This window comes from Bubalus bubalis, chromosome 20 (genome assembly GCF_019923935.1).
Source record: "Bubalus bubalis isolate 160015118507 breed Murrah chromosome 20, NDDB_SH_1, whole genome shotgun sequence".
Classification (NCBI taxonomy): Eukaryota; Metazoa; Chordata; class Mammalia; order Artiodactyla; family Bovidae; genus Bubalus; species Bubalus bubalis.
This window is the reverse complement of record NC_059176.1, coordinates 42,349,550-42,371,466: the sequence shown is the minus strand read 5'-3', so window position 1 is coordinate 42,371,466 and position 21,917 is coordinate 42,349,550. Positions and strand designations below refer to the sequence as shown.

The 21,917-nt window shown below is 42.3% G+C and overlaps 1 protein-coding gene across 3 annotated transcripts in view; it reads left to right on the top strand.

Moving 5' to 3' along the window:
- The window catches only part of LOC123465231, a 61,015-nt gene that overhangs the window by 32,198 nt on the left and 6,900 nt on the right, over positions 1–21,917 (top strand). For all 3 annotated transcript variants that reach the window (XM_045163830.1, XM_045163829.1, XM_045163828.1), the window contains one exon: positions 11,885–11,997. In XM_045163830.1, coding sequence (XP_045019765.1) covers positions 11,885–11,997 — 113 coding nt within the window. The remainder of the gene's footprint in view (positions 1–11,884; positions 11,998–21,917) is intronic.

Here is a 21,917-nt window from a genome sequence, read left to right as displayed (position 1 = left end):
AAGAAAGGTAATGCCAAAGAATACTCAAATTACTGCACAATTGCACTCATCTCACACACTAGTAAAGTAATGCTCAAAATTCTCCAAGCCAGGCTTCAGCAGTATGTGAACCATGAACTTCCAGATGTTCAAGCTGGTTTTAGAAAAGGCAGAGGAACCAGAGATCAAACTGCCAACATTCGCTGGATCATCAAAAAAGCAAGAGAGTTCCAAAAAAACACACATACATTTCTGTTTTATTGACTATGCCAAAGCCTTTGACTGTGTGGATCACAATAAACTGTGGAAAATTCTGAAAGAGATGGGAATACCAGACCACCTGACCTGCTTCCTGAGAAGTCTGTATGATGGTCAAGAAGCAACAGTTAGAACTGGACATGGAACAACAGATTGGTTCCAAATAGGAAAAGGAGTACGTCAAGGCTGTATATTGTCACCCTGCTTATTTAACTTATATGCAGAGTACATCATGAGAAATGCTGGGCTGGAAGAAGCACAAGCTGGAATCAAGATTGCTGGGAGAAATATCAATAACCTCAGATATGTAGATGACACCACCCTTATGGCAGAAAGTGAAGAAGAACTAAAGAGTCTCTTGATGAAAGTGAAAGACGAGAGTGAAAAAGTTGGCTTAAAGCTCAACATTCAGAAAACTAAGATCATGGCATCTGGTCCCATCACTTCATGACAAATAGATGGGAAAACAGTGTCAGACTTTATTTTTTTGGGCTCCAAAATCACTGAAGATGGTGATTTCAGCCATGAAATTAAAAGATGCTTACTGCTTGGAAGGAAGGTTATGACCAAACTAGACAACATATTATAAAGCAGAGACATTACTTTGTAAACAAAGATCCATCTAGTCAAAGCTATGGTTTTTCCAGTAGTCATGTATGGGTGTGAGAGTTGGACTATAAAGAAAGCTGAGCACAGAAGAATTGATGCTTTTGAACTGTGGTGTTGGAGAAGACTCTTGAGAGTCCCTTGGACCGCAAGGAGATCCAACCAGTCAATCCTCAAGGAGATCAGGCCTGAATATTCATTGGAAGGACTGACGCTGAAGCTGAAACTCCAATACTTTGGCCACCTGATGCGAAGAACTGACTCCTTGGAAAAGACCCTGATACTGGGAAAGATTGAAGGCGGGAGGAGAAGATGATGACAGAGGATGAGATGATAGGATGGCATTACCAACTTGATGGATGTGAGTATGATTAAGCTCTGGGAGTTGGTGATGGACAGGGAAGCTGGCATGCTGTAGTCCATGGGGTTGCAAAGAGTGGGACACGACTAAGCGACTGAACTGAAGAACTAGTGAGATTGAGCATATTTTTATGTGCTTTATAGCCATGTCTGTGCCTTCTTTGGAGAAATGTGCATTTAGATCTTTGATTTTTTTATTGGATTGTTTGTTTTCTGATATTGTGCTGTACAAGTTGTTTATATGTGTTGGAGATAAATTCCCTGTATCTTTGTTTGCAAGAATTTTTTCCATTCTGAGGGTTGTCTTTTTTCTTTCACTTGTGATTTCCTTTTCTGTGCAATTGCTTTTAATGCTTATTAGGTACCATTTGTTTGTGTTTTATTTTTCATGATTCTAAGAGGTGGACCACAAATGCTGCGTTTTATGTCAAAGTGTGTTCTGTTTTTTTTCTTCAGTACTTTCATAAAATCTTTCATTTAGATATTTAATCTATTTGAAGTTAATTTTGTGTATGGTTTTAGGGAGTAGTCTAATTTCATTCTCATTTTCATGCTAAGGAACCTGCCCCGTGTCCTCCACAGTGGCTGCTCCCAATTTCCATTCCCAGCATCAGTGTAAGAGGGTTCCCTGTGCCCTATACTCACTCCAGCATTTATTGTTTGTAGAATTTCTGCCTGTGGCCATTCTCATCAGTGAGAGGTGATACCTTATTGAAATTTTGATTTGCATTTCTCTCATATTTAGTGATGTTGACATATTTTCATGTGTTTTTTTTTAAACAGTGTGAGTTAAACTTACTTACTTCAAGTTAGTTTCTTGAATGAATATTCAAAATGTCTTCCCTGTTTTGAATATTTTTTCCGATAATCTCCCTTAGGACATTTCTTGAGGGCAGATGTTTTTAACTTACAGCCCTGCAGGCCCATCACTTCATGGGAAATAGATGGGGAAACAGTGGAAACAGTGTCAGACTTAATTTTCTTGGGCTCCAAAATCACTGCAGATGGTGATTGCAGCAATGAAATTAAAAGACACTTACTCCTTGGAAGGAAAGTTATGACCAACCTAGATAGCATATTGAAAAGCAGAGACATTACTTTGCCAACAAAGGTCCGTCTAGTCAAGGCTGTGGTTTTTCCTGTGGTCATGTATGGATGTGAGAGTTGGACTGTGAAGAAGGCTGAGCGCCGAAGAATTGATGCTTTTGAACTGTGGTGTTGGAGAAGACTCTTGAGAGTCCCTTGGACTGCAAGGAGATCCAACCAGTCCATTCTAAAGGAGATCAGTCCTGGGTGTTCCTTGGAAGGACTGATGCTAAAGCTGAAACTCCAGTACTTTGGCCACCTCATGCGAAGAGGTGACTCATTGGAAAAGACTCTGATGCTGGGAGGGATTGGGGGCAAGAGGAGAAGGGGACGACAGGATGAGATGGCTGGATGGCATCACCAATTCGACAGACATGAGTTTCAGTGAACTCTGGGAGTTGGTGATGGACAGGGAGGCCTGGCGTGCTGCAGTTCATGGGGTTGCAAAGAGTTGGACACTACCGAGCAACTGAACTGAACTGCAGGCCTTGGGAATCAAGTTTCAAAGTTGTTGTTATGGAAAATGGCCACAAGGTGGCAGCACGTCTTTATGCTCAACTCTGGTTACTGAGGGAACCAGAGCCTTGGGGAAAGTCCTGTTTCTGGATTGTTAAGAGTGGAAAGTGCCAGAAGAAGCACTTAAAGCTTGTGTCCCATTCCTTCTTCCTTCTTTACCCTTGTCCCCTGGACACATCCCCTTTCCTGCAACACCACTCTGGGGAGAGTGCTTTCATCTGTAGATGGGAGGACCCTAAAGAAGGAAGCTGGAGGTAGGAACCCCACCACCAGGAGACATGGAGCCCACGGGGTTTTTCAAAGCTCTTTCAGCCCAGAGGCTCCACATCCTTTGGGTGCAGTAGCCATAGTTTCACTGCAGGAGGACCCTCCTGGATCTGGAGGTTGTGGGCCCGTGTAGAGGGGAGCAGGCTCATCCGGACCATGGGGCAGGGCTCATTGGCTGGCACACCCTCCCCAGCTCCATCAGCCCCATGACAGTCCATCCTTGGGGAACAAGCTGCTCAGGCTTCAGGGATGTGACAGCAGCCCAGGTCACTATGGCCTTAATGGAATAGAGTCAGCATCTTTTGTTGTTGATTCTGTTTTCATCCTGTCATTTGAACTGTTTTCATTCAAAGTTCGTCTCATTTTTTCTCATGGTGTATGTATTTTTTATATTGAGTGGCAGGGGCTGTTTGTATATTTTGGAGATGAATTCCTTGTGGGTATCTTCATTTGCAAATATTTTTTCCTATTCTGAGTGTTTCATTTTTTATTTCCTTTGGTACTCAAATGCTTTTAAGTTTAATCCCTTTTTCTGGTTTGTAGTTTATTTTTCATTATTCTAAGATATGGATGCACAAGGAATTTGCTGTAATATATGTCAAATCATATCCTGTTTATATTTTCCTCAAGAATTTTATAGTGTCTGTCCTTACTTTTAGATATACTATTTGGCGTTTATTTTTGAGTATGGTGTCAGGGAATATTCTAATCTCATTCTCATTTTCATGGCTGAAGAAACCTTCAGCGTGCCCTTCATAGTGGCCATTACCAAATTATATCCCAAGCATCAGTGGAGAAGGGTTCGCTTTGTCTCCACACCCTCTTCAGCTCTTGTTGATTGTAGAGTGTTGGATAATGACCATTCCTTCCGGTGTGATGTGATACCTCACCACGGTTTAGATTTGCATTTCTCTATTATTTAAGCAATGTTTCCATCTTTTCATGTGATTTTTTTTTAAAGGGTGTGAATTAAACATACCTCTTGAAATTGTCCACTTAAATGCCTGCTTTGTTTTGAATTCTTTTTGATGACAACCCCTAGGTCATTTCTCCAGAGCAGGTGTTTTTACTTACATCTCCTACCCCATCCTTGTGAATATTAAGTGCCCGGCAGCCCTGCTTTTCGTGGCTTTGTGCGGATGAAGGTCACAGGGGAAGAGCATGACTTCATGCCTCACTGTTCTTTTTCCCCTCTTACTTCCTTGTTATTTTATGTTGGAATAAAGTTGATTTGTATTGTAGTGTTTGTTTCAGTTGTAGAGGAATGTGATTCAGTTATATGGAGATGTTCATTTATTCTCTTTCAGCTTCTTTTTTGCATATAGGTGACTACAGTGTACATAAACTTCCCTATGCTATTCAGTAGTTAATTTTTGATCTACTTGATATATATTAACAGTATATGGTAACCCAAGACTCTTAATGTCTCCCACCTGTATCTGGAGACTGGCGGCTCATGCAGAAGTCGAGAGAGACTCCGTGTCCATGGTGGTAGCACGCTGCCAGCACATTTTCCCAGCCCTGAGACTCACCACACTCCAGATATGGGGCCAAAGCCAGTCGGGCTCCAGGATGTTGCACCAACCCAGGTCACTGTGGCCTGAGGGGAATAGTCAGCATGTTTTCCCTCTGCTTTTATTCTATAATTTGAACTGCTTTTATCCTATAATTTTCCTATAATTTGAATTACAACCTTGTGGGTTTTTTGTGTGTTTTTTTTTTGCAGCCTACTGCAATTTGATTCACTTCCACATGGTTGTATACATGTATTTTTTTTTTTTTGGATTGTTTTCTATATAGGTCATTACAGAGTACTGTAAGTTTCCTTGTGTTACACAGTGGGTCCTAGTGAGTTATTTTATAAATAGTAGTGTGCATTTGTTAGTCTGAAGCAGCGTGTTTCTCCCTGCCCCACATCTTACTTTCTTGATGACTGAAAGTTTATTTTCTAAGTCTGTGAGGCTGTGTCTCTTTGGGAAAGAAGTTTATTTTTATGCATTTTTAATTACACCTTGAAGTGACATCATATACTTGTCTCTCCCTGTCTGCCTTACTTTTCTTGGAATGATCATCTCTACATTCTTTCCTGTGGTTAGACTTGGCATTATTTCCTACTTTCTTATGTTTGAGTAATATTGCATTGTGTATACATACTTGATTGTCTGTATCCATTGATCTGTAATTTCTACAGTTAACTTGCTTCCCTGACTTGGCTATTGTACCTAGTGAGGCCAAGAGGGAAGGGGGACCCACATCTTTTAACATTTTTTTATTTTCTCCAGATTTATGCCCTATCGTGGGATTTCTGGGTCTAAAAGTGTTTCTATATTATTTTTAAAATGAACCTCTATAGTCTTCTCTCTACCAGATTATCTATGTACATTGCAATCAACAGTGTAGGAGGGTTCCCTTCTCTCCATAACCTCTCAAGCATTTATTCTTTAAGATGGCTTTTCTGACAAATGTGAGCTCAATCCTCATTAGAGTTTTGATTCCCCTTTCTCTAATATTAGTGATGTCATGTATGGATGTGAGAGTTAGACTGTGAAGAAAGCTGACCGCCGGAGAATTGATATTTTTGAACTGTGGTGTTGGAGAAGACTCTTGAGAGTCCCTTGGACTGCAAGGAGATCCAACCAGTCCATCCTAAAGGAGATCAGTCCTGGGTGTTCATTGGAAGGACTGATGCTGAGGCTGAAATTCCAATACTTTGGCCACCTCATGCGAAGAGGTGACTCATTGGAAAAGACTCTGATGCTGGGAGGGATTGAGGGCAGGAGGAGAAGGGGATGACAGAGGATGAGGTGACTGTATGGCATTACCAACTCGATGCACATGAGTTCGGGTGAACTCTGGGAGTTGGTGATGGACAGGGAGGCCTGGCGTGGTGCGATTCATGGGGTTGCAAAGGGTCGGACACAACTGAGAGACTGAACTGAACTGAATATTAGTGATACTGAGCATCTTTTCATGTGCCAGATTGCAGTCTGTTGGCATTCCTCAGAGAAATATCCATTTTGATATTTGGCCCATTTTTGTGTATGTGGGGGGGAGGTGTACATATTTTTAACATTGAGTTGCACAAACTTCTTGCATAGTTTGGAGATGAATTCCTTGTAGGCATCTCAATGCAAATTTTTTTTTCCTATTCTGAGTGTTGTCCTTGTCTTTTGTTTAGGATTTTCCTTGCTATGCAAATCCTTTTAAGGTTAGTTTGGCCTGGTTTCTGATTTGTAGTTTATTTTTGTTTATTCTAAAAATGTGGGTCCACAAAGAGCTTGCTGCATTTTATGTCAAATTATGTCCTGTTTATATTTTTCTCAAGGATTTCATAGTATCCATCCTTATATTTAGATATTTATACTATTTGAAGTTTATTTTTGTGTATGGTGATAGGGAATATTCTAACCTCATTCTTCCTTCCATGGCTGAAGGAACCTTCATAGTGTCCCTCATAGTGGTTGTTTCCAATTTACATCCCAAGCATCCATGGAAGAGGGTTCCCTTGTCTTCACACCCTCTCCAGCATTTATTGTTTGTAGTGTGTTGGGCAATGGCCATTCTTCCCAGTGTGGTGTGATACCTCATTGTAGTTTAGCACTGCATTTCCTTAAGGAAAGTTATGACCAACCTAGATAGCATATTGAAAAGCAGAGATATTACTTTGCCAACAAAGGTCCGTCTAGTCAAGGCTATGGTTTTTCCGGTGGTCATGTATGGATGTGAGAGTTGGACTCTGAAGAAAGCTGAGCGCCGAAGAATTGATGCTTTTGAACTGTGGTGTTGGAGAAGACTCTTGAGAGTCCCTTGGATTGCAAGGAGATCCAACCAGTCCATTCTAAAGGAGATCAGTCCTGGGTGTTCATTGGAAGGACTGATGCTGAAGTTGAAACTCCAATACTTTGGCCACCTCATGCGAAGAGTTGACTCATTGGAAAAGACTCTGAAGCTGGGAGGGATTGGGGGCAGGAGGAGAAGGGGACAACAGAGGATGAGATGGCTGGATGGAGTCACCGACTCAATGGACATGAGTTTGAGTGAACTCTGAGAGTTGGTGATGGACAGGGAGGCCTGGCGTGCTGTGATTCATGGGGTCACAAAGAGTCAGACACGACTGAGAGACTGAACTGAATGTTTAGTGATGTTGATGTCTTTTCATGTGATTATTTTTAAAGGGTGTGAATTAAACTTACATCTTGAAGCTGGGTTCTTGAAAGCCTTCCTAATTTTGAATTATTTTTCAATGCCTACTCTTAGGACGTTGCTGGAGGATAGGTGTTGTTTACTTACAGCCCATGTATCTGTGTGAATATTAAACACCCAGCAGCACAGCTCTTCATGGGGTTGTTACAGAAAATGGCCACAAGTCAGCAGCACTTCTCCCTGCTACAATCTCCCCCCCCACACCCCCCGCCCCCCACTTTTTTTAAATTCTGTAATTCCTCCTCCCAAGAAATACGTATGTATGTCAGGAAGCAACAATTAGAACGGGACATGGAACAACAGACTGGTTCCAAATAGGAAAAGGTGTACATCAAGGCTGTATACTGTCACCCTACTTATTTAACTTATATGCAGAGTACATCTTGAGAAATGCTGGGCTGGATGAACACAAGCTGGAATCAAGATTGCCAGGAGAAATATCAATAACCTCAGATATGCAGGTGACACCACCCTTATGGCAGAAAGTGAAGAACTAAAGAGCCTCTTGATGAAACTGAAAGAGGAGAGTGAAAAAGTTGGCTTAAAGCTCAACATTCAGAAAACTAAGATCTTGGCATCCAGTCTCATCACTTCATGGCAAATAGATGGGAAAACAGTGGAAACAGTGGCTGACTTTATTTTGGGGGGCTCCAAAATCACTGCAGATGGTGACTGCAGCCATGAAATTAAAAGACACTCACTCCTTGGAAGAAGAGTTATGATCAACCTAGACAGCATATTAAAAAGCAGAGACGGTACTTTGCCAACAAAGGTCTGTCTAGTCAAGACTATGGTTTGTCCAGTAGTCATGTATGGATGTGAGATTTGGACTATAAAGAAAGCTGAGCGCCGAAGAATTGATGCTTTTGAACTGTGGTGTTGGAGAAGACTCTTGAGAGTCCCTTGGACTGCAAGGAGATCTAACCAGTCCATCCTAAAGGAAATCAGTCCTGAATATTCACTGGAAGGACTGATGTTGAAGCTGAAACTCCAATACTTTGGCCACCTAATGTGAACTAACTTATTTGAAAAGACCCTGATGCTGGGAAAGATTGAAGGCGGGAGGAGAAGGGGACACAGAGGATGAGATGGTTGAATGGCATCTCCGACCCAATGGACATGAGTTTGAGTAAACTCCGGGAGTTGGTGATGGATAGGGAGGCCTGGCGTGCTGTGATTCATGGGGTCGCAAAGAGTCAGACACAACTGAGCTGAACTGAATTTCCTTGTAATTTTATACCAGAATATAGTTTATTTCTGATGTTTTTGTTTCAGTTGTCCAGGAACTTGATTCAGTTATACATAGATGTTTATCTGTTTTCTTTCAGGTCTTTCTCTGCATATAGGTGATTACAATGTGTTCAATAACCTTCCTTCTGCTTCTCAGTAGTTACTTTTGGATCACCTATTTGATATGTATTCATGCATATATGTTAACTCCAAACTCTTGATTTCTCCTGCCTGTATCTGGGGGTTGGGGGCTCTACAGAAGGGAAGAGATACTCCAGGTCTATTTTGGAGGTACACTGCCTGCCACAAGCTACCAGCTCCCTCAGCCCCAGCACACTCCATCCTTGGGACACAAGCCAATCTGGCTCCAGGGATGTGACACCAGCCCAGGTCACTATTGCCTGGAGGGAATAGAGGCAGCACTTTTTTCCCCCATATTTTCTGTTTTTAATCTATAATTTGAATTAGAGTATAAAGGTGAATTAAAATCTTGTTTTGTTTTTCTTTTCAATGTGCTGCAACTGGTTCATTTCCACATAGATGTAAACATATTTTCGGGGGGTTCTTTTCCATATAGGTAATTACATAGTGTTGTGTAAGATTCCTTGTGTTACACAGTGGGTCCTGGTGTGTTACTTTAGAAATAGTTATGTGCATATGTTAGTCTGAAGCAGCTCATTTCTCTCTGCTCTACATCTTACTTTCTTGGTGACTGAAGTTTCCCTTCTAAGTCTTTGAGGCTGTGTCTCTTTTTGAAAGACGTTCATTTGTATCCATTTTCAGATTATACCTAGAAGTGATATCAGGCAATACTTGTATCTCACTGTCTCCCTTAGTTCTCTTGGAATGACCATGTCTCCTTCCTTTTCTGGGGCTGGACTTTGCATTATATCCTACTTTCTATGGTTGAGGTATGCTGCATTGTGTACATGTACCCCACCTCCTGTCCCCATTCATGTGCACTTCTATAATTAGCTTGCTTCCCTGTCTTGGCTGTTAGCTTTGACTACAAAAATCTTTGTCGGCAAAGTGATGTCTCTGCTTTTGAAAACACTGTCTAGGTTGGTCATAACTTTCCTCACAAGGAGCAAGTGTAGTCCGCCAGGCTTCTCTGTCCATGGAATTCTCCAGGCAAGAATACTGGAGTGGGTAGCCATTCCCTTCTTCAGGAGATCTTCCCAACCCAGAGATCAAACCCGGGTCTATATTTCTGTATTTCATATATGAACATATATAGGTGCATTATTTCATGTATGAAAATAGATTTTCTGTATCTCACATATGAAAATATAGGTGTGTATTTCAGTATGAAAACTGAATTTTCTATATTTCATATAGAAAATATAGGTGCCTATATGTCACATATGAAAATGGAATTTTCTGTATTTTATGTATGAAAATATAGGTATTTACATTTGTAAAGTTAGCTCATTTGCTATTGTTCTTTAAGCAAAAGAATAAAAAATTTACTATAATTTATAATGATACTAAGTCTTACAACTTGAGCTTGGTAAATTGTGAGTTTCACCTGGATTTCTAGGGCAATAGTTCTCAAACTTCAGTTTGCTTCAGTATCACCTGGAGGGCTTATGAATTCAAATTGTCAGATGGCAGGCAATTCCAGAGCTTAATACCAGTCCAGGGACCAGAATGAAAATCACTGTGCCTTTTGCATAATCCTTTTAAAGACTTAAAATAACTCTTCTAAATCAGTTATACTGCCTTACATCTTAATACATACGAAAGTCTTAATTTGAAACTAGAGGATTGCTAAGTGACTTCTATTTATATGGCATTGTGAACTGAAATCAATATGTAGGAATCAAAAATAACATTAAAGTGTTTTGTCAGAGAACACTGAAAAAAGCAACTTTGAAAAAACCATTTTTATTCTGTAGTTAGATTAATTGGCTTGACTTTAATTAGTTCCTTGTGAAGCAAATTTTAAAAGACTAAAGCTACTTATATAATTACTTAAAATGTCATCAAAATTAACTTCTTGATGGATGGAATCTTCCAGTTTTAAAAATACCCCAGTTTTGTTTTCCTATTTTTTTAAATTATTTTGTGTGTTTGTAGCTGGCCATCAACTATATTTTAAAACTGAAGTACAGTTGATTTATATTCCTATATTTGTTTTGGGTGACAACATAGTGATTCAATATTTTTATGGAATGTACTCTATTTAAAGTTATCAGAAAATAATGGCTTTATTTCACTGTGCTGTAAACTATATTGTCAGTTCAGTTCAGTCGCTCAGTCGTGTCCAACTCTTTGCGAGCCCATGAATTGCAGCACACCAGGCCTCCCTGTCCAGCTTATATATTTTACAGATAGTAGTGTGTATCTCGGAGAAGGCAATGGCACCCCACTCCAGTACTGTTGCCTGGAAAATCCCATGGACGGAGGAGCCTGGTAGGCTGCAGTCCATGGGGTCGCACAGAGTCGGACACGACTGAAGCAACTTAGCAGCAGCAGTATGTATCTCTTATTCCCCTAACCCTATCTTGTCCCTCCCACCTCTCTCTCTGCAGTAGTAACCATTAGGTCTCTATATCAGTTTCTGTTTCATAGATAAATTCATTTGCATCATATATTAGATTCCACATGTAAGTGAAATCATATGATATTTGTCATTGTCTTTCTGGCCTACTTCACTTGGTAGAATAATCTCTAGGTTTATGTTGCTGAAAATGGAATTATATTAATATTTTCTATATTTCATATATGAAATTATATGTGCACATTTCATCTCTGAAAAGGGAATATTCTATATTTCATATATGAAAATAGAGGCACAAATTGAAAAGTGGTAAAATTTTCTATATTTTATATATGAAAGAAGAGCTGCATATTTAATGAAAGTGGTAGAATTTCCTTTACTTCATATATGAAAATAGAGCGACTGAACAAAGTCCTGACTACACTGATTATGTTTGGATGAGACCGTGCACTTTCTGCAATGAGGACATTTAGAGGTGACTGTTCCGTGTGTGCTGGGACGTGGAGACCCGGGTGCAGGCCTGGCCTGGCCTCTGTCTGAAAACTCCGTGCCTGCATCTGAGCGTCAGCACTCAGATGTCTGGGCTCTGGGGCTGGGGTGGGCTTCTCTGGGAACCGTGCTCTCCTCTGCGTGGGCTTCCCTGGCCCTCCCAGGGGTCAGTGCTGCGGTTGGGCTCCTAGTCTGTTCCCTGCCAGGTTCACCTCCCTGGGGCTCATGGAGACCCCTCAGGTGGCTACCTGGTAATCATTCCAATGTTCCAGCACATTCAGGTTGAGTAGGAAGGCAGGGTCACCTGGTGAATTGATTGCAGGGTGCAGGGATTGGGCAAAATGTCAATGGGCAGCAGGTGAGGTTGCTGCCGTGCTCTCCTTCCAGTCGACTCTCTCCTCCAAAGAGAACAGACCTCCCCGTCTCTCCCAGCCCTGCGTCTGGCGTGTGTTCTCAACACCTCAGTGGAACAAGAAAGGAGCAGCCCTGCCAGAGCCAAGGTAGTGTGTGCAGCATTATCATGACAGCTGTAAAAACAGTTAATATCACACAGAACCAAAGGGAAGAGAGGAGGACTTCTCTGGGAAAAGCATTGGGAGAGGAGACCAACCCCACACTTGTTTCTATCATCCTAGGAGATTACCGGAGAAGGCAGTGGCACCCCACTCTAGTACTCTTGCCTGGAAAATCCCATGGACGGAGGAGCCTGGTGGGCTGCAGTCCATGGGGTCGCTAAGAGTCAGACACGGCTGAGCGACTTCACTTTCACTTTTCACTTTCATGCATTGAAGAAGGAAATGGCAACCCACTCCAGTGTTCTTGCCTGGAGAATCCCAGGGACAGGGAAGCCTGGTGGGCTGCCGTCTATGGGGTCGCACAGAGTCAGACATGACTGAAGTGACTTAGCAGTAGCAGTAGGAGATTACAGGAACCCACTCGTTTCCACCTTAGGGGCCCAGCAGAGACTTGGTGTCCTAACCAAGGGTCCTGTGACCCCAGGTGCAGGGTCTGGGGAGGTGGTGTCACTTTGGAGAGTGTGGAAGTGTGTCCCCAGGTGCAGGGTCTGGTGATTGTGTGGGTCTCACCCCATCCACGTGGGTCAGGATCCTGTGTACACGGAGACCATATGTCTGCTCTTCACCTGCTGTGTGTCCTGTCTCCTCAGAGATTCCCAGCATCTGAATTGAGGGTGTTTCCCTGATTGACCTGTGGTCCTTTTCCTTCTCTTCACCTTGTCGCATTCACATGAGGTCAGGCACCTTTGAGTGGGTTGCTGCTCTGTATTTTGCTGAGTAAAAACCTTTGGAGATGTCATATTAATATCATAGCATATCACATGCTAATTCATAGGGTCATGATTGTCTGGTTTCCCCTAGACCAAGCTCAGCTAATTTAGTTTGTTATTGAATTATTATTTTATATTGGAGTAGAGTTGATTTCCAATGTTTATTTTTAGGTGTACATGAACTCAATTCAGTTATACATGGCCGTACATACATTCTTTTTCTGTTTTTTTCTCATATAGGCTATAACAGTTTGTTCAGGAGAGTTCCCTGTTCTAGTCAGTAGGTCCTTTTTCATTATCAACTTGATATATATTCATGTGTATATTTTCATCCTAAATTCTTAATTTATCCTTCCTTTCTAACTTTCTTTTGATAATCAGAATTTGGTTTTCTCAGGCTGTTTCTGTTTTGTGCATTAGTTCATTGGTATGAATTTATAGATCCCACCTGTATCTGATATCTTAAGCTATTTGTCTTTTTGTCTTTGACTTACCTCACATAGAATTATAATTTCTTGGTTCATCCATGCTGCTGCCAATATGATTATTTCGTTCTGTCTTGTGGCTGAGTAGTATTTTAGTGTACAGATGTACGATGTAGTCTTCATATTTGTGTCAGTGGACATTTTGGTGGGTTTTGTGTTTGGACTATTGTAAATAGTGCTGCCCTGAAAATCGAGGTGCACATGTCATTTTGAATGATGATTTTCTTTGGATCGAAGCCCAGGAATGGGATTGCAGGATCATATGATACCTCTGTGTTTAATGTTTCAAGGAACCTCCATGCTGTTTTCCATCATGGCTTCACCAATTACAGTCCCACCAAGACCGTAGGAAGATTCCATTTTCTGTACGTTCTCTACAGCATTTATTCTTTGCAGGTATTTTCGATGATGGCCATTGTGACTATGTAAGGTGATAGCTTATTGAAGTTTTGATTGGCATTGATTTAATAATTATTGATGTGGAGTATCTTCCCATGTGCTTTTATTATTTTACACCTTGTGAATACAATTTACCTCTTGAAACTGGCTTCTTGAAACTTGGCCCTGTTTGGAATGCCTTTGCAATGATTTTCCCCGGGACAGTTCTTGAGTGCAGGTGTCATTTAAAGCCCTGTTGGACTTGTGACTATTAAGGGCCCTGTTTTATGGCTTCTGTTTTATGGCTTCCCTGCTGGCTCAGTCCACCTGCAATGCAGGAGACTTGCAGGAGATACGGGTTTGATCCCTGGGTCAGGAAGATCCCCTGGTGCAGGAAATTGCACCTCACTCCAATATTCTTGCCTGGGAAACCCCATGGACAGAGGAGCCTGGCAGGCTCCAGTCCATGGGGTCACACAGAGTCAGACATGACTGAGTGACTAAACAACAATAGCACCTGTTTTAATGTGTATATATTGATCTGAACCAGCTAATTACTTCCTGCCCCTCCACATTTATCATTTGGTAACCATAAGTTTCTTTTCTAAGTCTGAATCTGTTTCTCTTTTGTAAAAAAGTTCACTTGCATCCTTTTTTGGTCCTTTCTTTATTGTGAGAAAATATACAGAAAATGAAATTTAATGTTTTAAAATATACAGTTCAGTAGTATTACAGACATTCACCTTGTTGTACCACATCACCATCACTCATGTCCAGAACTTCACCTTTTCAAACTGAAACTCTGAACCCATTAGACAGTAACTTCCCATTCCCTCTTTCCTCATCCTTGGCAGTAACCATTCTACTTTCTGTCTCTGTGAATCTGACTACTCTTGGCATCTCATATACATGGAATCCTACAGCATTTGTCCTTTACCCCAGGATTATTTCATGTAGCTTACTGTCTTCAAGATTCACTTATGTTGTACCATGTTTCAGAATATTTTTTAAAGGCTGAATAATGTTCCATTGTACCTATAGATCTAGAGCTTTGTAGTTTGTCCTCACAGAGATCTTGTACATATTTTGTTACATTTATAACCAAATATTTGTTTCTTCTTCTTTCTTGGTGCTAATGTAAATAGTATTGGGTTTTTAATGTTATTTTTTTCCTTCTTTTTGTTTCTGGGTTTTTAATTCTAATTGTTGATTACTGATCTATAAGAAAGCTATTAGCCAGCCATTGCACCCTTAATTTGATGCTGCACTTCCCCTCCCTAACCATCCTTGACTCAAGGCAGCACCAACTCCCATAACTAAGAGCATCACTGCCTCCCCAAGAAGCCCAAGGCTCCCACACACCTGCAGGGGAGCAGACGGGCACTCTGGGTCTGAAGCATTCTCGCTTGTGCCAGGTGCATGCTGGAATGTGCAGAAACAGGTGAACTCCCACCCAGTAATGAGAGAGGGAAGTTTAGGGGTCCTCACCTAACATGCTCGGGTACTCAGTTGTGTCCGATTCTTTGCACCCCCATGGACTGTAGCCCACAGACTCCTCTGTCCGTGGGATTTTCCAGGCAAGAATACTGGAGGGGGTTGCCATTTCCTTCTCCTGCATCCATTTTTAAATTACACCTAGGAGTGATATCATATGATACTTGTCTGTACCTGTCTTCCTTCCTTCACTTGGAATGATCACCTTGACTTTCTTTTCTGTGGCTGGACTTGGAATTATTTCCTATGTCTTTATAGTTGAGAAATATTGCATTGTGTATATGCACCCCATCATGTATCCATTTATCTGTAATTTCATGAGTTAGCTTGCTACCCAAATGTGGCTATTGTACCTTGTGGAGCTGAAATTCCTGGGGTTCCCGTAGCTTTTAAATTTTTTGTTTTCTCCAGATTTATGCCCAGATGTGGGATTGCTGGGTCCTGAAGTACTTCTATGGTATTTTTTGAATAAAACTCCATGTGTTCTCCCTACTGGATGAATTTATGTACATTGCAGTCAACGGTGCAGGAGGGCTCCCTTGTCTCTGCACTCTCTCTAGGATTTATTCTTTTAAAAATAATTTTATTCATTTATCTTTGGTTGCACTGAGTCTTGGTTGCTGAACATAGGCTTTCTCTATCTGCAGCAAGCAGGGGCTACTCTCTAGTTTCACTGTTCATCTTCTCCTTATGGTAGCTTCTGGTCGCAGAATGTGGGCTCTAGAGTGCCAGGCTTCGGTAGTTGCATCAGGCGGGCTCAATATTTGTGGTTCAAGGGCTCTAGAGCACAGGCTCAACAGTTTTGGCCCATTGGCTTAATTGTTTCACGTGTGTGGAATCTTCCCAGACCAGGGATCAAACCCGCGTCTCCTGCATTTGCAGGCTGATTCTTAACCACTACACCACCAGGGAAATCCTAGCATTTATTCTTTAAGATGTTTTGAAATGGCCATTCTGACCAATGTGAGTGCTTAGCTCATTGGACTTTTAATTTGCATCTTTCTGATAATTAGTGATGCTGAGCATCTTTTCATGTGCCTATCTGCAATCTGTAGGCCTTCCTTGGAGAAATATTCATTTCAGTCTTGGTTCACTTTGTTCTTGGGTTGTATTTATTTTTTTATATTGAGTTGCATGAGCTGCTTGTATATTTTGGAGATGAATTCCCTGTGGGTATCTTCATTGCAAATCTTTCTCCCTATTCTGAGGGTTGTGCTTGTCTCACGGTTAGGGTTTCCTTTGGTAGACAAATGGTTTTAAGGTTAATGAGGTCCCATTTTCTGATTTGTGGTTTATTTTTCATTATTCTGAGAGGTAGATCCACAGCAAACTTTGCTGCATTTTATGTCAAATCATGTCCTGTTTATGTTTTTCTCAAGAATTTCATAGTATCCATCATTACTTTTAGATATATAATACTATTTGGAGTTTATTTTGTATATGATGTTTTCTAATTTCATTCTCATTTTCATGTCTGAAGGAACCCTCACTGTGTCTTCCATAGTGGCTATTACCAATTTCCATCCCAAGCATCAGTGGAGAAGGGCTCCCTTGTCTACACATCCTCTCTAGCACTTATTGTTTGTAGAATACTTGGTAATGGCCATTCTGACCAGTGTGATGTGATGCCTTGCTGTAGTTTAGATTTGCATTTCTCTAGTGATGTTGACATCATTTCATGTGGTGTTTTTTTTCTTTAAGGGTGTAACTTAAGCTTACGTCTTGAAATTGGCTTCTTGAATGCCTGCCTTGTTTTGAGTTCTTTGTTCATGATTACCCCTAGGACACTTCTTGAGAGCATGGGTTTTATTTATATATTTATTTACAGCCCCTACCTAGATACTTGTGAATATTAAATGTCCAGTAAGCACCCCACTCCAGTACTCTTGCCTGGAAAATCCCATGGATGGAGGAGCCCAGTAGGCTGCAGTCCATGGGGTCGCTAAGAGTCGGACACAACTGAGCGAATTCACTTTCACTTTCATGCGTTGGAGAAGGAAATGGCAACCCACTCCAGTGTTCTTGCCTGGAGAATCCCAGGGACGGGGGAGCCTGGTGGGCTGCCGTCTATGGGGTCGCACAGAGTCGGACACGACTGAAGAGACTTAGCAGCAGCAGCAGCACAGCTCTTCATGGTGTTATTACAGAAAATGGCCACAAGGGAGCAGCACTGTTTCATGTCCAACTCTGGTTCTTCGGGCAAACTGAGCCTTTGGGACAGTTGGCTTCCTGAGCTGAGAATTAGAGTGGAACTCGCCTGAGCAAACACTCAATGCCTTGTGTCTCACTACTTCTTCCCCTTAAGGCTTCACCCCTCCCTTTAAGACTCATCCCAAACCTCGGGCACTGCTCCCTGCTGAAACGCCTAGGAGGCTGCACTCTCAAAAGAGAGACCCCAGCACCAGGGGACCTGGAGGCCAGGTGACTTTTCAAAAGTTCTCGTGGTCAGAGGCTCAGGCTACCATTCTTTCGATGCACTAGGGTCTATAGTCCAAGCTAGGGAAAACCAGATAGTACAGGTTTAAGAGGGGGCTCAAAATTAAGGATACCTGGCCCTACTGTCTCAAATCCTCTCCAGTCCAGTCATGGGACCCAAGCCTGCTCAGGTTCCTGGTATGGCAAACAGCACATGTCGGGGAGATCAGAGGGAATAAAATAGGCATCACTCTTTTCTGCTCTTTAATCTCATGCTGATACAGTGTAGCCCTATATTTGATTTGCAGTTTTGTTCTTATTGTCAGTATATAGGTTCCTTATTCTGTTATGCCATATACATACAGCGTATCTGTTTTTTTCAATTATTTGCCAGAGAGGTTATTAAACAAGGTCCAGTAAACTCCTTGTGCTGAACATTATGTCCTTCTGAAGTATCTATTCTGACTCTATGGGACCCCAAGGGCTGAAGCCCACTGAGATTCTCTTTCCATGAATTCTCCAGGCAAGAACAGGCCTCTAGGTAGACACTCAGCTTATTGTATCTATGAGGCCTCTAAGCAGAGGCTCAGCTCGTGTGTGACTATGAGGCCTTGAGGCAAACTTTTAGCTTCTTGTGTCTATGACACCTCCAAGCAGATGCTCAGCTAGAGACCTTAAGGCTGATGCTCAGCTTGTGTGTGTGTGAGGCCTCTAGGTGGACTCTCAGCTCATGTGTGACTAAGTGGCCTCAGAGCAAATGCTTACCTCATGTTTGACTATAAGGTTTCTAGGCAGATGCTCAGCTCATGTCTATGGCCTCAAGGCTCTAGCTCAGCTTGTGTGTGTCTACAAGGCATCTAGTCAGAAGCTCAGCTCATTGTGTCTATGAGACCTCTAGGCAGACACTCAGCTTGCATTTATCTAGAGGCCTCCAGCCTCTTGCTCAGATTGTTTGTGTGTATGAGGCCTCTAAGCAGATCCTCACCTTCTGTTTGACTATAAGGCTTGTATGAAGACACTCAGTTCATGTATATCTTGAGGGCTCAAGACTGATGCTCCTCTTGTGTGTGTCTATGAGGCCTCTAGGTGGACGCTCAGCTCCTGTCTATCTAGAGGCCTCAAAGCTCTTGCTCAACTTGTGTGAGACTGTGGACATGTAGAAAGATTCTCAGCTCTTGTCTACATCTTGTCCTGTGGCCATTTGTGTTCTTTTTTCTCTCTCTCCTTTTTTTTCTTTCCTTAAAGGGTATGAGGAAAATTGACCTCTGAAATTGGCTTCTTGAAAGTCAGTTGTGTTTGGAATCATTTCTGCAATACCCGTGGCAGGACCTTTCCTGAGGGCAGCTGTCATTCACCGCCCCACAGGCCTTTTGAATTGGAGATGCCAGGCAGCCCCCGTGGGCAGGTTGTAGTTACAGGAAATGTCCACAAGGCGGCAGCATCTCTTCATGCCCAACTCTGATTCCACCTACAACCGGAGCCTTAGGGAAAGTCGGCTTCCTGAGCTGTGAATTAGGGTGGAATGGATACACCCAAGGGCTTGTATCTCAGGACTCCTTCCCCCATGAAGCTTCACCCCTCCCTCCCCTCTAGCTTCATGCCTGCCTGGGGGCACTGCTCCCTGATGAGGTGCCTAGGAGGCTGCACTCCCAAAAAGTCGAGCTGGGGACCCCAGCACGAGGAGACCTGGGGTCTGGGTGATTTTCCATGTTCCTCCAAGTCAGTGGGTCCTGCTATTAGGATTTGTGGTCACTAGGAATTCTGGCTCCAGCCAGGGCAAACCAGACAGTATAGGTTTAAGAGGGCTATCACGATGGGCACCCTGCTCAGCAGTCTTGACCCCACCCCAACCCAGCCCTGGAACTCAAGCCTACTCAGGTTCCAGGATTCGGATAGCATCCTAAGTCAAGCCAGTCATAGGGAACAAACAAGGCATTACTTTTCTTTCCTTTAATTTCATGCCAATGCTATGTTGATATCTGGTTGGTTTGCACTTTTGTCCTTGTCCGCAGGGTACAATGGACTGATTCAGCTATGACATATACAAATAGGCTTTAGTATTTTTTATTGATTCTTTTGCCATCAAGGTCATTGAACAAGGTCGAGTAAAGTTCCCTGTGCTGAATATCAGATCCCTATGGGACATTTATTAGAGGTACAGTTTCCTTGTACATATGCAAGGAGCAAAGAAAGGTGATAATCCTTGTGGATTATCTGTTACAGCTACAGATTTCATTGTATATGTTAGAGATAAATATTTCTCGTAGATGTGTTCAGAACAAAGGAAGTATGGAAGGCAAAAGATAATCCTTATGAATTAATTAATAGACATATATATATCTGTGGGTACGTTAGAGATATCAGAGAAGGAAAAGGCAACCCACTCCAGTATTCTTGCCTGGGAAATGTCATGGGCAGAGGAGCCTGGCGGGCTATAGTCCATGGGGTTTGCAAAGTGTTGGACATGACTTAGAGGCCAAAAAACAATGACAGAGATACACATTTCAGTACGTATGTAGAAGGAAGGAGATAATCCTTGTGGATTACTATTACAGATACAGATTTCTGTGTATAGAGAGTAACAACCTCCTAATTCATCCCTGGCACTTTGCTTTCTTTTTGGAATTCATTGTGTTTGAATCTCAGAATTTCTTTTTATGTTGTAAATTACTTCCTCTGTATCTCGTTCTTTTCTTTTTTCAGTTTTGCCCTCAAGGTGATAGGTCGTTGCTGAGCCTTGAAAGACGCTGGGATTCTTGGCCTCTGGAGGAGAGGAATTCAATCTGGGGCCAGTGATGAGGCTTGATCACTCAGAGCTTTTGTATAGCAGAGTTTTATTAAAGTATGAAAAGGAACAGAGAACACTTCTGACATAGACATCAGAAGGGGGATGGAGAGTGCCCCAATCCCTAGTTTTAGCAAGGGAATTATATACTTTTTAATTGGTTATTACAGTAAATCAAAAGAAGGTCTCAAGGTTGTAAAGATCTAACTAGACTCACTCCCATAATATACATTTGGCTTCCCTTGTGGCTCAGCTGGTAAAGAATCTGCCTGCAATGAGGGAGACCTGCGTTTGATCCCTGGGTTGGGAAGATCCCCTGGAGAAGGGAAAGGCTACCCACTCCAGTATTCTGGCCTGGAGAATTCCATAGACTGTATAGTCCATGGGGTTGCAAAGAGTCGGACATGACTGAGCAACTTTCACTTTGGGGTTACAAAGAGTTGGACATGACTGAGTGACTTTCACTTTTTTCAAGATAACAGGATTAGTCAGAACATTTTCAGCAAGGAGAAATATATCCTCAAGCAAGACACATTATTGTTATAGAATCCTTACTAAGGAATGTGGGGAAAAAGTTTGTCCTTTCCTCCTCCTTGAGAACCCCAGACCCCTTTCTCCTCCTCGGGGACCCTGGACTTCTTGTCAACCTGCCTGGGAATTGACTTTCTCAAAGGAACATCATCAGCTGTTTTCTTCTGTTGCTGACTTCACTTACTATACTTTCCTCCAAGGTCCATCCTTGTGGGGACCATTGACATAATTTCATTATTTCAGTGGCAATACTTCAAGTCTGAGTAATAGCCCTTTCTATATATGTACCACATTTCTTTAAACTGTCAGTGGGCCTTTTCTTATGTCTGTGTCTTGGCAGTTGGAGGTACCACTGCAGTGAAAGTTGGGGTTCATATGTAATTTTGAATGATGTTTTTTTGTAATGTAGGCTTGGGTGTGGGTATTAGAATCCTAGGTTTAGCTCTCTTGACTTTTTTGGTTCTGGCCTGTGCAGGCTGTCCCTTCAAGGAATTGTTGCCAATGTCTGTTCCCAGGAAACATGATGGTGGGCGGGAGGGGGGGGGGTTCCATCATCTCCCAGGACTCTCCTCCATGTACTGTTTGCAGACAGTTAAGATGGCCATTCTGGCAGGATTTCATTTCTTGTCTTTTTGATCAGCGTCACTCCTGTAATTCAGAATGCTGAGCATCTTGTCCTGTGGTGCTCTGGGTTCTTTTTTTCTTTCCTTAAAGGGTGTGAGAAAATTGACCTTTGAAAGTGGCTTTTTGAAAGTCAGTTGTGGTTTGGAATTCATTTCTGCAGTACCTGCTGCAGGTCCTTTCTGAGGGTACCTGCCCCAAAGGCTTTTTGAATTGGAGGTGCCAGACAGTTGTTGTTACAGGAAATGTCCACAAGGTGGCAGCACCTCTCCATACCCAACTCTGGTTCTACCTGCAACCAGAGCCTGGGCTGTGGAGAGGAATGTGAATGAGGACACACCCAAGGGCTTCTGTCTCACTACTTCTTCCCCGCTGAAGCTTCACCCTTCCCTCCCCTCTAGCCTCATGCCTACCTGGGGCACTGCT